Raw genomic sequence first — 16,317 nt, forward strand, 5'->3', positions numbered from 1 at the left:
CCAAATTTTAACTATTTAAAGTATCTTACTTTCATGATCTGGACAACCTTGTACTTCGCCAGACTATGCTCCACCTGCTTTGTTCATGGCTACTCACTTATCTTATCCAGAACCCTGAAGGTTTCTGTACTTACTATCCTGTCCAGTTCAGTACTTTCAGCTGAATTGTCAAAATGGCGTTTTAGTCTCCACAGCCAAACTGTTGAAGAAGCTTGTCAAAAGGCTTGGTACCAAGTTCACATCTCTACAGTATTCCAGTGGTCACAGCCTACCAAACTGAGAGGGATCCACTTATTCCCACTCTGCTTTCTGTCCAACCAATTTTCAATCCATGCCCGTATAAAACCTGGAGCTCCATCTGCTCAGATCTTATTGGCTAATCTGTTGTGTAGAACCTTACTGAAAATCTTCCATGAATCAAAATACACATCTCTATTAGTTCCTCCTTCCCTATTTAACAAGTTACATCCTCAGAAACTCAAACAAATCAGTCAAATATAATAAAACATTGCTAATTCAATTATTATTTTCAATGTGTTTTCATATATTTTCAATTCCCCGCAACATAGGAAGCCATTTGGCTTATCAAATCGATGTTGGTTCTCAAAGCAATCCCACCAGTCTTCTTCCCAAAATTCCTTGCAATCCTATCCTGATTCTCCTTCCATTAGCTGATGCTTTGAAGGCATATCGTAGCCAGTTAACCTATTAACAAAACTTGTGGATGCAAAAGGAAACTGAACAGCAAAGGAAATCTATTGGGGGAGGGGATGAACTTGGGTCATTGAAGCTGTTCTGCATTAGCACAAATGCTGAACCACTATATGACCCATTATTTTGCAATATCTTTAAATTATTGATACCAGCATTATCTCCACCACTGATATTATATTGAGAGGTTAGAAGGAGGGAGAGAGGAGTCATATTTTTTAATTTGCGCTTCACAAAAACAATTCTAGAATAAAAATATCTGGAAGATATCCATAACCACATTTTCTCAAAGATGCCAGTGGACTGCCTTATTGAAATACTGTGGAGGGCATCTTAAGTCAGTTATGTTTGTACTACAGTAAAATGCAAATCACAACCAGCAAAGACAGGTTTCCTTCACTTAAGGAACATAAATGAAATAGTCAAGTATTTTGCAATAATCCAAATCTTCATGGCAAGATCTTCTGATATTTGCAGATTTGCCTGAAACCTAACTCACCAGTTTGGAACGGAGAAGTCAGAGACATTTTAAAAATAATTGAAGCTGATGACAAAATTAGAAATAGAAATGAAAGTAATTTATGAAACTCCATTCAAATAAAGAACATGCCAGATGTATCAGGTATGCATGACATCAAACAACTGGTTCACAAAGTTAAGACAATAAAACAGCACCTGCATCTAATTTCCAGTAGCTGAGAAAGTCTGGAACATGCTGTCATGTGAAAAACTGGCATCAGCATGATGTAGCTCATTGCCGAGACGTCCTCAATAATGCATCATCTCCTCAAAATGGAAATATTCATTTATCAGCTTTCATGCACACATTGATACTATCCAATCTGCAGCATTACTACCATGTTCTCTCCTCTACATCTGGAGATTTATTTAATCGGATACAGTCAACTGCATAATAAAGCAGTAATGTCCTATGGATTTAAAAAGAACTTTAATCAATACAAAATGGCCATTAACAATGTGTGCAATTCATGTGCATGTTGACGTAACATGCCTGAAGACAATGTTTCCCGGCTCAAAACATTGTTCATTGCTTAATTGCAGCTTAAATAGTGGTTACAGTCCAAATTACAAAGATAAAATCTGTGGACATATAAACTATCCAATACCGAAGAGCTCCAGGCTAGTTGAAGCCGATATTTTTCCTGATTACTTGGATTTCTGTACTTCTCAGGTACCCTGTACCAAGTAAAGCAATGATTATGATACAAATTAAATATTTATCACTATAGATATATTGGAAATCTCATCCTTCTCCAAATGGAAAACACTGTGCAAAAGTGCTGCTGTAGTATTTCATCTGTAAATTTTCCATTAGAAAAGTATTGTAACAGTCTTCTGTCAGTTTATTTTCATAGCTCCGATTGTGGAAAATTAAAAGTCCTCCCAGTGCAATTCTTCAGATTATTTTAATACACTCCGAAATGCCAGTGCTGATCCATGGACAGTGTAATGTTCTGGTAACTGAAAGAAATCAAAACAGGTAGGAAACTTCCACATTTTGCAAGTAACATGATTTGTTACAAGTGAATGGATGGGATAAAACTAGAGACAAATACACTGCTCTTAAAGCAGGAATATTGTTAAAAGCACCAAGTAAAATAATATTTGACAAAATCTGATTTGATGGGGGCTCAAATAAGTAAATCTTGGAGCAATAGTACTGAGCACAATCCAAATTCTAAACAATGTAATTTCGTTCATGACAATCAATTCATTCTTGGTTAAAAGTATCTTCTGTATCACTTCAGATTTGTTGCATATAAGATCAATGATACTTTCAAGTGGATCTATTTTACTGAGACCATTTTATATCAAATCATTTTCTTACTTGTGCACCAAGTCTGGAGAGGTATCGGTTCCGGACTGCAAATGCATTCATTGGTTGAATTTTGGCCAAGTCTTCAACTTGTTGTTGACGAATCCGTTCCCCCTTTGCAGCCCTACAAAACAAATAAAGTATCATTTATACCTCAATACATCACTTGAATCAAATAAAACATGGCTAACCACTAGATCACTGTTGACAGCATGAGTTTGACCATCTTTTAAGATAGGAATCAAACATCATGTTGAAATTCCAATCCATTCCCCAAAAATCACAAGTGTTTTCCAAAATCTAGATAACTCTAGCCTAATTGCAAATATTTCTCATTCATTTATCTTCTAAACGAGCGACGATTGAAAAGTGCTTCAGATGTCCTTACTTCAATGATAGATAATTCCAAGATCTATTCATGTCAAATTGGACAGGATAATGAGAACATGGACTAAAACTTCATTTCAGTGACACTAAAAACAATAGCTTGGAGTTCCTTCATCTAGCATGAACACTGCAAGCACAAGGAGAAAAATCAAACAGTATGTATTTTTGTTAAGCAAAGAAATTTTTAAATAGAACATTTCCATTTGTTGGCAAACTGTTGGTTCAGTTTAATTTCTAAAACAAATACATGGGGTACCTTTATTTCCCAACTGTTCACTTATAATGAAAAATAATTACTGAAACGAAATTGATTCTACAGAGAAAATGAATTTCAGTTCAACTTGCCTTAAATCAAGTGGAAAACTAACTTGCAATCAAATGATAAATACATTGAGCTGACCAGTACTCTTACAAGATAAGTACAATACAAAACACAAGTATGAAAGTACCACTGTGCACATGAAGTGACTGTAATGAAACAACCAACCAACCATTCGAATTACTTCACTGGCAAATTAATATGTTTTGACACAGACCTAGCTTAAGCAAATTTAAGCAACAAAGAATTATTTTTAGCTTGGGATTGTTTCCAGTACGACAAAACTTTCATCATTATTTTCTTAAGCTTAATAGGCAAGTTTACAAATAAATTCTGAATTGCTAAACTTACCCATTCAAGGAATATCAACTCAAAGGTGGATAACCAAACCAGGGATCACAGAATTATAACAGATGTACCATTTTCCAAATAGTTAAAAAATTCCAAACTATTTTTACAAACAGTTAAAAATAAGCAAATATGTTAAAACATTTGGCAGTTTCTTAAAATAGCATTACAACGTTTTAGTACTGATTTTTTTTTGATGTTACAATCAACATTAACAATCTTCTATTAAACTAAGAGCTTTCTTCCCTCCACCCCTTTCCAAAATCTGTAAAGTGTATTAAAAATATATTCTTCATGTTGATGTTTTGATGAAGAAAGGTTGTGTACTTCTGCCCAAGGGCTGCCAGTCCTAATCCTCATCTGTAAAAAATTGTGGTGAAAGTTACTATTATGAATCAGCTACATGAAATTATGAACACTAATATGACCACTCATGGGCTTCCATTCCAGTTAAACAAAAACTGCTGATCTTTAAATTACTTTGCCTAATCACTGCTTCAGAGTGTGTAAAATAATATAATTCTTAAAATGCAGACCTCTTAAAGCAAGTAACCTTAAAAGTTCAACTGCACATGTCCAAAGGCCAGAGCAACAAAAAAAAACTGAATACTTTGAATATGATACTGTATACCAATTTTAAAAGTGGTGCATGTAGTGTGATGGATTCTGACTGGGTATACAACAATTATGCAAGGGCATTTGATGAAAGTGAAGCATGTCATTGTTCAGGTTCAAAACGGCCCACAAATTTCAAAAACAATTATAGTTTGTAAATATGGTGAAACAAAATAATTGTACAGAATTTTAAAACTGCCTCTGGACTACATTGTCCAATGAAATGATGCTCTTTCACCAACATGATGAATAGGATATGGAGGTATGAATTAACATTTAAGAAACAGAATAAAGCAACAGGAGAAAAAATTAAGTAACTGTTTTAGCACACTGGAAACATTTCAAGTCCAAAAGCAGTAGCAGCAGCAAGGATGTTAAAAAAGTAGATGCAAGCAAGACCAAAAGTCAAGAAGCTAGCTCTTTGATTTTCATCTCTATTCCAAAACAGAATGAAAATACTTAATACAAACGACAAAATAAAAGTATATTTCTGCAGATTGTTCAATTCAATGCCAAATTTAGTAATCACTCCTAAAACTGGAAAAGTTGTTAGAGAATTTAGTTTTATACAATATAGATTTATTTTTATCTTTATACCCAGAAACTGGCTAAATCCTGTAAAACTGAGAGAAAAGAATCTCTGCACACCATTTCTTAAAGGCCCCAGGTTTGAGCACCAGTGAGGAATCCTTCACTGCACTGAAAACTCCACTACAAATGACTAAGGCCACCAATAAAGCAGAAGCATGATATCTCAATTTGATTTGAAATAAAAAGAAGAAAGATTGATATCGATATTGGCCCTGATCAAACTTTATATAGTAATCTCCAAATAAACATTTTCATTCCCAACAATTAGAGCATGTTAATTGTAATAAATTAAGCTCTGCAATATCTTATAGATATTCCATATATTGTGAATTAGGTCATTTGAAACTAAATTTCCTAAGCTTTAAGAAAAAAGTGTCAAGCTTCCCATCTTCAAAAGCCAACTGAAAAGTCTATTCAGAGATTCAACAATGTTGTCCCACAGACCTCAGTGAACAAACTCTACTCCTCAGTCTAAATATACTACTGAGCAATTGAATATTGGAATTCCTAACTAACAGACCACAATCAGGATGCACAACCGTGCCTCCTCCATCATCCTCAACACAGGTACACACACCTCCTCCACCCCAGGGCTGAATGCTCAGCTGATTGCTGTACATGCTACTCACACATGACTGCGTGGCCAAACACCCGAGCAATCTCATTGTCAAGTTCACCGATGACATGACAGTGATGGGGCTCATCATCAACAACGATGAGACGGCCTACAGAGAGGAGGTACAAGAGCTCAAGGCCTGGTGCCAGACAAATAACTTCTTCCTCAGTGTCAACAAGACATACGAGATGGTTATCGATTTCAGGAGAACTTGCACCACTCACCCCTCTTCACATCAGTGGAAACTGCAAGCAGTTCTGAACTCCTGGGAATGTTACATTTCACACAAACTCTCATGGTCCTAAAATACATCCTACACGTTCAAGAAAGCTCACCAACACCTCTCCTTTCTGAGGAGGCTGAACTATGCACACCTATACTTACGTCTTTCTCCAGGTGAGCAGTAGAAAGCACGTTAACTTCTGTATCATTGCACACTACGGAAACGACACTGTGGCAGGCAGGAAGGCTCTACAACGGGTAGTCAAAACGGCCCGACGTATCACCGGCAAACTACCCACCATCAAGTACATATATACAGCAAGTTGCCAGAAAAAAGGCCAGTCACATCACGAAGAATCCCACCCACCCACGGCTGTTTGTACCACTCCCATCAAGGAGAAGACTATGTAGTATCCACGCCAGAACCACCAGATGCAAAAACAGTTATTGTCCTGAAGCAGGAAGGCTGATGAACACCTCCACCCACTAACGCACCCTTCCAAACTCCCCCACCACTACTTTATCATTTCCCGTCAGTCATCTTAATTACAGGCACTCCCGTACCTAGTGTCACTTTAAATGTACAATGTACATAAACTCTTATGGATTCATATTTATTGTGTTTTTGGTGCTACTTTGGATCTGCAGTAACAATTATTTCTTTCTCCTTTACAGTTGTGTACTGGAAATGACACTGAACAATCATGAATCACTGAAAGCCAACATCTCTGAATACAAAATAAATTTGCAACTGAAAACCAAAACAATCGCAACAATGCCATTATTTTATTGACATATTCTAATATATAGCTATTATTTTAGAGCAAACCTTCCAGGACAAGGCACAAAGGGTTTGATTCTTTTGTCTCAAAAGCAGTCAATGAACAATGTGAGAAATACTCAAAGATATTTAATGCAAGAACAAGCAGAGCTTCAGCAAGTAAAACTAGCTGTCAAAATACAAATAGGTTATAAATGTAATCAAATTTGAAAATGCCATACAACTATTTCAGTCATTATTTTGTAACAACCTACATGGTTATAATCACCTATAGTTCAATGATGACTGCACACATGCAGTTCTATGATTCTTGAACTGCAGTTACAAACTGTTAATGCTACAATTCCACAACCAGGTTTCTTTAATCATTAGACTAATGACAGAGAATACAACTTTCCAACATTTTCAAGTAAGTTTTAACAATGACCAGCAAAAAGCATACCTGAACAACGTAACCACACAATAGCTGGAAACATAAAAAAAGCCATTTCATCAGTTTTTTTAACTATTCAAAAAAGTATCCTGAAAAACTGCAAGCCATATGGCCTAACAGCAGACTTCAGCCATTCGGCTCATTGAATCTCCACCATTTGATAATGGCATTATCTACCATGTAATCCTGCTTTTGTCATATAACCTTTGACAATGAACTAATCAAGAACCCATCAATCTCTGCTTTAAATGTACCCAATGACTTGACCTCCACAGCCACCAGTGGCAATAAATTCCATAGATCCATTTCCATCTCTTCCTCATTTCTATTTGAAAAGGCTATCTCCTTGAGGCTGAGCTCTTTGGTCCAAGACACTGCAACTAATGGCGTCAATTCTCTCTACGTCCACTCTTATCAATAGGTTTCAATGAGATCCTCCCCATTCTTCTAAACTCCAGAAAGAACAGGCCAAAAGCCATCAAAAGCTTCTTGTACATTTACCCTCTCACTCCCTGGACGTGCTCATAAACCATGCCCATTGGACTCTCTACAATGCCAGTAATCCTTCCTTACAACAGGCCCAAAACTAATTAAAATTACCCAAATGTGGGCTGACCATCACATTATTGCAGACATTGATTTTATATTCTACTCCTCATGAAATTAATTTTAACATTGCATTTGACTTCCTTTCAACACAACCTGCAAGTTAACTTCTTGGGAATCCTGCACTAGAACTCCCAAGACCCTTTTCACCTCCAATTTATGAATTCTCTCTGCATTTAGAAAATGGTCTGCACCTTTATTCCCTCTACCAAAATACACAATCACACAGTTCCCTATGCTCTATTCCATCTGCCACTTCTTTGCCCATTCTCCCAACTCATTCAAGCTTTCTGTAAACTCCCTGCTTCCTCAAAACTACCTGCCCCTTCAACTTATCTTTGACTCACCAGAAAACTTGGACACAAAACCATCATTACCATTATCCAGAGCACTGACACACCATCAAGAAAAGTAGCAAACCTAACATGGACCATTGCAGAACACCATTAGTCACCAGTGGTCAGTCAGCTAATCCTCTATCCAGGCTTGTACCTTTCCTGTAATTCCACAGGCTCCTATCTTGTTTAGCAGCTATATGTGCAGCACCTTATCAAAGGCCTTCTTTAAAAAAAAAAATCCACAGATTCCCCTTTGTCCATCCTGCTTGCTACTTCCTCAATTCTGTCAGGTGAGATCTCCCCTTAAGGAAATCGTGCTGACTTCAGCCTATTTTACAATGTGCCTTCAAATAATGGAAGACCTCATCCTTAATAATGGACTAAAATCATAATTACCAATTAAGTCAGGCTAACTGGTCTATAATTTTGGCCCCCTCCCTTCTTAAAAAGTAAAGTGAAATTTGCAATTTTCCAGTCCTCTGAAACCACTCTGGTCTCAAGCAATTCTTGAAAGAGATCACTATGAATACCTCTGCAATTACTTCAGATACCCTTTCAGAAACCCGAGGCACAGTCCATCTCGTACAGCTGATTTATCCGCCTTCACACTTTTCAGCTTCCCAAGCACCTTCTCCATAGAAATAGTGACTACACTCACTTCTGTCTTGATTCTCTTGAACTTCTGGCATGCTGCACAGTAAAGATTGATGCAAAATACTTATTCATTTTGTACATTATTTCTTTGTTCCCCATTACTAATACTCCACTGTCATTTTCCAGCTGTCAACCCTGACATTTATTTTACTCATGTATTTGAAAAAAAAGTTAGTACCCTCTTTTATATTAGCTAGTTTACCTTCATATTTTATCTTTTCGCTCCTTATTGCTTTTTAGCTGCCTTCTGTTAGCTTTTAAAAGCTTCCCAGTCCTTTAGTTTTCCCACTCATATTTGCAATATTGTATGACCTTTTACTGTTTATGTGCTCTTTTTGACTTCCCTTGTCAGGCACAGTTGTCTTACCCTTCTTTTAGAAGGCTGCTGCTTCTTGGGGATGAAATGATCCTGCATCTTGTGAATTACTCCCAAAATTCCAGTTATTGCTACTCTACCATCATCCCTGCTACAGTCCCCTTTCAATTAGCATTGGCCAGCTTCTCTCTCATGCTTCTGTCGTTACTTTTACTCATACGTAATACCGATACATCCGATTTTAGCTTCTCCCTCTCAAATTGCAGGGTGAATTCTACCTGAAAATCCCTAATCATATTTGATTCATTGCACAACATCAAATCCAAAGTGTTAGTTTGGAAAATAACATTGTAAAAAATCATTGAATTTGAAATGTGAAAAGCAGTTGAAGCAGTTCAGAAACAAAGATTCTGAAAACATAATCAAAATGGCTCACATACAGTGACTAATTTTATTCCAGGTACCCTTGCAGGATCAGACAAAATTAGATAATAATCATAACATATGCCACGAGGTTAATTCATTGCTGGCTAATCTTTTGATCTGGATAAATCATACATAATACACAATAAACGCCAAACGCTTAAGCAAATGATGCTTGCCCACAGGAGTTACACAAAAAGAGAGCCAACTAAAACAAGCGAAATGATCACTAGCTTCACAATAAAAATTACACAATAGAGAATTTGAAATTTGCAAGTTTTATGATTTAATATTCTCAAAGTGATAAACAGAAGTATAATAAAACAAAACTCTAGAGGATTATTAGGAGCAATGTTCATTTTACTACAACTAAATTAAGTAGTAAGCCCAAGGATATGTGCAAGATTAGGGACCAATTTTGGAACATTTCTAAGGATTTCTTGAAAAAAGATTTCAATTATTCAATGTTTCACAAAGTCTTCCAATGCTCCTTCTGTAGTGAATTTAACATTTTAACACTGGATTGAATCCCATCAAGAAAGCCATTAAAATAACCAAAATATATGAAATTGCAAGAGTGGACTCTCTTTTGATAACAGATGATGTCAGCCATTGTATTCATTATGGTAAAAATATTCAGACACATACTACAATCTCCTCCAGTACTAGATGACATTCAGCAAACCAAAATCGTGTACACTATTATGATAAATCCACATTCACAGGTACTGTGCAAAAGTCTTGGGCATGTGTAAAAAAAAAATACTAAAAAGCGGAGATGCTTTTAAAAAAGAAATGAAACATTTCTAAATGTCAAAAAAATTATAAAGAGCAGTAAACAGTTTTAAAAAAAGCATATCAAATCAATATTTGGTGTGACCATCCTTTGCCTTTAAAACTGCATCAATTCTCTTAAGTACACTGTTGTGCAGTTTTATAAGAAAATCAGCTCATAGGTTGTTCCAAGCATCTTGGAGAACTTGAAACAATTCTTCTGCAGACTCTGGCTGTCTCATTTGCTTCTGTCTTTCTTGGTAATCACAGACAGCCTCAATAATATTGAGATCAGGGCTCTGTTGAGACCGTACCAACTGTTGAAGAAGTCCTTGTTCTTCTTTTTGCTGAAGATGGTTCTTTATGACCTTGGCTGTGTGCTCAGGGTCATTGTTCTGCTGCAGAATGAAGTTGGGACTGATCAGACTCCCCCCTGATGGCAGTGCGTGACAGGTGAGAATCTGCTTGTACTTCTCAGCATTAAGGATCTCATTAATTCTGGCCAGATTACCGACTCCATTTGTAGAAATACAACCCCAAACCCGAAGCGAACCTCCGCTGTGTTCCACTGTTGGCTGCTGTCACCAATCAATATAGCTCTCTCCAGCTCCTCTATGGACAAACGCGTCAGTCCAGAATACTTGCTGCCATTGTTCAGCACCCCAGTCCTTGTGTTTTTGTGCGTAGGTGAGTCTCTTGGCTTTGTTTCCACTTCAAAGGAATGGTAGCAACTCTTCCATGAAGACCACTTCTGACTCGAGTTCTCCAGGCTGTAGAGGGGTGTACTTGGGTTCCAGTGGTTTCTTTACGTTCAGAGCCGATAGCAGTGCTTGACTTCTGATTTAGAAGGGATGCTAGTTTGATGTAGCTCTCATGCATTGCACTCAAGTTTCCATGGATGCTCAACCTTGCCCGTTTCTTTGTACTTCTTCAGGAGACAGCACATCTTGAAACTCCTGTCTGCAACAAAATTTCTGCTTGGGAGAGACCTTGCTGAAGCAGGATGATAACCATGTGTCTTGTGCTCACTCTTGCCATAGCGTAAGAATTAAAGATTTGATTCTTACACTCTGCCACATTCTCACCATATAGTCTGGTTGCTTCGACACCCATTTCTTTTTCAGTTAATCAGTTTACTTCATTCAACTTATTATGTCATCGATCATTAGCATCCTGTTTGTTAACTTTGTTTAATCATGCACTGGGCTATATACCGACAAAGTAATCAAGGTTTTATTGGTGAAAAGTGGTCTATTACATAACTTTCTTTAATGAATGTTTGAAAATCTAAAATTTGCTCTTTTTTAATGCAAAAGACAAAAAAATAAACAAAACAAAATTTATATAGAAAATTTAGACTGCCTAGGACTTTTGTACAGTACTGCACATGGTATAATGAAAAAAAGAGGAACTCGAGCTTGAAATGATGCCCCATCTTAGCAAGTTAACTGGCAAATCTTTAAAATGTTAACCTTGCAAAGCTTCTGGTAACCTAGATACTTACATGATTCGGCACTTTTTCACTGCACCAAAACAATCAACTGGAGGAATGTCAGGAAAAGAAATACCAATACCTTACTTTCAGTATACTGGGGTGTAACCAATCATTTTTCAAAGGAACAGAGTCCAAAGTGGATCTAGTTACACTAGTGGTACATTATAAGAACTCTTTGAGACAGGAAATGCTGTGCTAACCTGGCAACAGTAGGAAATGGGCTTACAATTCAGCTTAAAAACATTACATCTGAATAATAGATCAAATGTTCCAATGCAAAGTCAATGACTGCAAACATTAATTCTGCTTCTTTTCAAATTTGTACTATATAAATAGTTTATTTGTCAGTTTAAGTATTGTTGCCCAGGTCCCACTGTGTGTGGACAGAGACCACTTCACAAGTTGCGAATGGAGTTGGATGACGTGCAATCTATGAACACCTCATTTATGATCAAGTATTATTGATGTAGTAGTTGTACTCATTTCAGGTAAGGATATTTGTCCATGAACTCCCACAATAATGTCCAACTACATCCCTTACTTTATGCCAAGTCTGACTCCCAGCCTGTAAAATATTTCCCCAATTCCCTCTCACTTAAATGGTTTGATGGCACAAAACTGACAATTATAAACAAGAGAAAATCTGCAGATGCTGGAAATTCAAGCAACACATACAAAATGCTGGAGGAACTCAGCAATCCAGATAGCATCTTGGGAAAAGAGTACAGTTGACATCTTAGGCCAAGGCCCTTTGTCGGGACTGGAAAAAAATATGAGGAGTCAGAGTAAGAAAGTGGAGGGAGGGAATGAAGAACAAGGTGATAGGTGAAATTGGGAGCAGGGAGGGGTGAAGTAAAGAGCTCAGAAGTTGATTGGTGAAAGAGATGCAACAGTAGGAAATGCATCTCATTCCACCGAGATGCAACAGAGAGCGTCATAGGAAGTAATTCCTGCCTGTGGCTATCACACTTTACAACTCCTCCCTTGGAGGGTCAGACACCCTGAGCCAATAGGCTGGTCCTGGACTTATTTCCTGGCATAATTTACATATTACTATTTAACTATTTATGGTTTTATTACTATTTATTATTTATGGTGCAACTGTAACGAAAACCAATTTCCCCCGGGTCGATAAAGTATGACTATGACTATGAGATACAGGGCTGGAGAAAGGAAATCTGATGGGAGAGGACAGAAGGTCATGGAAGAAAGGAAAGTGGGAGGAGCACCAGAGGGAGGTGATAAGGAGATAAGGTGAAAGAGGGAAATGGGAATGGAGAATGGTGAAGGGGTCAGGGCATTACCTGAAATTCGAGAAATTGATGTTCAAGTCATCAGGCTGGAAGCTACCCAGATGGTATACAAGGAGTTGCTTCTCTAACAGCTTCTTCCCCTCTGCCATCCGATTCCTGAATGGACTTTGCAGCATTGGACACTACCTCACTTTTTTAATATGCAGTATTTCTGTTTTTGCACGTTTTAATAATCTATTCAATACATGTAATTGATTTACTTGTTTATTTATTATTTTTTTTCTCTCTCTGCTAGATTATGTATTGCATTGAATTGCTGCTGCTAAGTTAACAAATTTCACGTCATATGCTGGTGATAATAAACCCGATTCTGATTCATATTATGGTCAATATACTGTTAAGCCTATTTCCCGAAGTTATTTTCGGTACATAGTTATTTCTTCATAGAAAATTGACAATTTGCTTATGACTAGTTTCTGTGTTACTGTAATCTCCAAGAGCATCTAAAGCAATGCTGGCTAACGAGTTGCAAAGGTTAAAAGCATGTTTGCTACCCTGCATGCAATCATGTGTTACTGATTCTTTTTTGTTCTATCTGCTTTTATGTCTGTTACACTTCCCTTTATTTCTTTTTGGTTCTCAGTTGAATCTATAGCAATGTAGAGAGAAAATGCCAGACAATAGCATTATAAACTGCAGGTATGACCCTGTGCCACTGAAGGCACACAACACCTCCAAGATACATTTATTTAGGAACTGATCTTAACACTAAAACCACCCAAGCTTATTTATTCTTGCTCTTTCCACTTCTGTCATAAACACTTGGATGTTACAACTTGTCCCAATAGAACTTACTCTGCTACAGCAACAGCTTGGAGCTTTGAACGTTTCCATGCAGTCACATTTAGATCACCCTCTAAAAAAAATTAAAACAAAGATGATTATGAAAATTTAAGATTCTTCAGAGTAATCAAAATTTAACAATTTGGAAACTTTAATTGGAAATTCATACCTGACAGTAAATCCACAAAATAGAGCAGTACAACAGCCATTAGTGCCACTGAAAAATCAAAGGCAAACATTGTAGTCACGCCTTGATAAATACAAACCAGTTAACTAAAAACAATTTAAAATGAACAAAATAAACAAATTTAATTCACAAAATTAAGCTCTTTCACTGCCATTAAACATAGTGTAAAATGAAGAATCTATTACAAATCTTCAAAGCATTTATTTCAGGTTTTGATTGAAGCATAACTGTAAAACTCAAATGCAACTCAATTTTCAATGTAGAGTTGAGTTCTCTACTTCCAAGAGGACATACTAGACCATTTAAAAAAACACTTCTGAGGGAAAGTACTTTTGAGGAAAGGAATTCCTTCAGACTGACAAGGAAAAAGGGAAGCAATTGAGGAAAGCAAATCTTAAATCTGGGGGCATAAAATGCATGTTTCATTGTTATCACATAACAAAATTCACTACAATATATCAAACAATGTACACAGGAAGGAATTGGCTGATTTCCCAGTAACAACTCCTCTCTCCCCAACAAATAATGTTTCAAGATTAAGAGTGCCAATTATTTTTAGAATAATCAAGCAAAAACAAACAAAGCAACACACACAAAAATTGCTGGTGGATGCAGCAGGCCAGGCATCATCTATAGGAAGAAGTACAGCCGACATTTCAGGCCGAGACCCTTCGTCAGGACTAACTGAAAGAAGAGATAGTAAGAGATTTGAAAGTGGGAGGGGGACGGGGAGATCCGAAATGATAGAAGACAGGAGGGGGAGGGATGAATCTAAGAGCTGGAAAGTGGATTGGCAAAAGGGATACAGAGTTGGAGAAGGGAGTGGATCATGGGACGGGAGGCCAAGGGAGAAAGAAAGGGGGAGGGGAGCCCAAAGGAAGGTGGAAAGCAGGCAAGGAGTGATTGTGCAAGAGACAGAGAGATGAAAAAAAGGGGGGGGGGAATAAAAATAATAAATAAGGGATGGGGTAAGAAGGGAAGGAGGGGCATTAACCAAAGTTAGAGAAATCAATGTTCATACCAACCTGATGGCATGTGGGTAGCCTCCAACCTGATGGCATGAACATTGAGAACATTCTTTCTCCCTTGGCCTCCCATCCCATGATCCTCCCCCTTCTCCAACTCTGTATCCCTTCTGCCAATCAACTTTCCAGCTCTTAGCTTCTTTCCTCCCCCTCCTGTCTTCTCCTATCATTTTGGATCTCCCCCTCCCCTTCCCACTTTCAAATCTCTTACTAGCTCTTCTTTCAGTTAGTCCTGATGAAGGGTCTCGGCCCAAAATGTCGACTGTACTTCTTCCTACAGATGCTGCCTGGCCTGCTGCGTTACATCAGCATTTTGTGTGCGTTGCTTCAATTTCCAGCATCTGCAGATTTCCTCGTGTTGGCGTTTTTAAAAACAAAGTATGTTTTTACATCCAAGGCATTCTTTGCAAAGAGTGAGATTTAGATGTTTTTCAACAGATCAGTTGAGGCCCAAAATTCATATTCTTCAACTGATATGTTTCGAATCACTTTCAAAAAGTGCTGTGCCCCATACACTAGCTTCCTGATTTTCAAGATCAATGAGGCACCATGTTATCAACAAGTAAAATTTTAGTGTATTGTCCATGTAAATACTTGGGTATTCACTTGAGTTGACATCCTAAGCAATACAACTGATAGGCTACCAAATAAGACAAGTACAGAATATACAATGCTTACCACAGAGACAGGCACAAAAAAATACTTCAAGTAACAGGTACCCTTTTGAATCCAATATAGAACCTGCGGCAATTGAAATCACTGCAAGACCCAGATTCTGTATAGATTGCATGCTGAAATGGGAGATTCATATTATGATAAACAATACCACAATAAGTTACTAACAACTAAATTATCCACATAAAACTAGGCTTATCGAACAGCTCAAATACTTAATTTTTTGGAAAACAGCTGACTTCCTCAACAGGAAACATGCAAGATGAATGGTTCAGAAAAAAAAAGTCAAAAATGAAGAAATTCCAGAACTGAATCAATCACAGAATAATAGCTTAGAGAATCATAATACAGCACACAAACTGTCCATCAGTGCAGATCATGATACCTTGCCATGCTCATTCCATTTTTCCCCATGTCCTCCATACCATTCCCATCCAAATACCAGTCCAAAGAGCGCTGTTGTCTCTGCCTCCACAATCTCTTATGGCAACCTACTGATGTTCACTATCTTATGCTCGGTAAACAATCTGCCCTTCAAATCTCCTTTCAAACGTTAAACTGTGCTCTTTTGATTTAGACCCACTGTCCTGGGAGAAGGATCTTATTGACGCTCCTCATAACTGAGTCTCCCACATTCCACTGAAAATGAACCCAGCCTATCCAATTTCTTCCAACAATGACAGTTCCCAATTCTAGACAGCATTCGAGTCCATCTCTTCTGCATTCTTATTGCTACCAAATTCTGCCTATTGTGTGGAACCAGAACTGCACACAGTACTCTGAGTGCAGGCTAAACTATGTTTTGTACAATGCAACATCACATCACAATTCTTATGCTCATTACCTTGACCTGTAAAGGTAAGCATAC

The 16,317-nt window shown here is 37.5% G+C and overlaps 1 protein-coding gene across 3 annotated transcripts in view; it reads right to left on the minus strand.

Annotated features, from left to right (window-relative positions):
* Positions 1–1,267: 1,267 nt before the first annotated feature.
* Positions 1,268–16,317, minus strand: part of mfsd1 (major facilitator superfamily domain containing 1) — a 57,867-nt gene continuing 42,817 nt past the window's right edge. For 2 of the 3 annotated variants that reach the window (XM_072255449.1, XM_072255448.1), the window contains 5 exons: positions 15,453–15,565; positions 13,732–13,779; positions 13,575–13,635; positions 2,561–2,672; positions 1,268–2,193 (listed from right to left, as the gene is read on the minus strand). In XM_072255449.1, the coding sequence (XP_072111550.1) occupies positions 2,134–2,193; positions 2,561–2,672; positions 13,575–13,635; positions 13,732–13,779; positions 15,453–15,565 (394 nt within the window). In that variant the 3' untranslated portion in view covers positions 1,268–2,133. Of the gene's footprint in view, positions 2,194–2,560; positions 2,673–3,137; positions 3,963–13,574; positions 13,636–13,731; positions 13,780–15,452; positions 15,566–16,317 lie in introns of those variants that run through there. The other variant, XM_072255450.1, reaches the window with a different exon arrangement.

Source organism: Mobula birostris, chromosome 4 (genome assembly GCF_030028105.1).
Source record: "Mobula birostris isolate sMobBir1 chromosome 4, sMobBir1.hap1, whole genome shotgun sequence".
NCBI lineage: Eukaryota > Metazoa > Chordata > Chondrichthyes > Myliobatiformes > Myliobatidae > Mobula > Mobula birostris.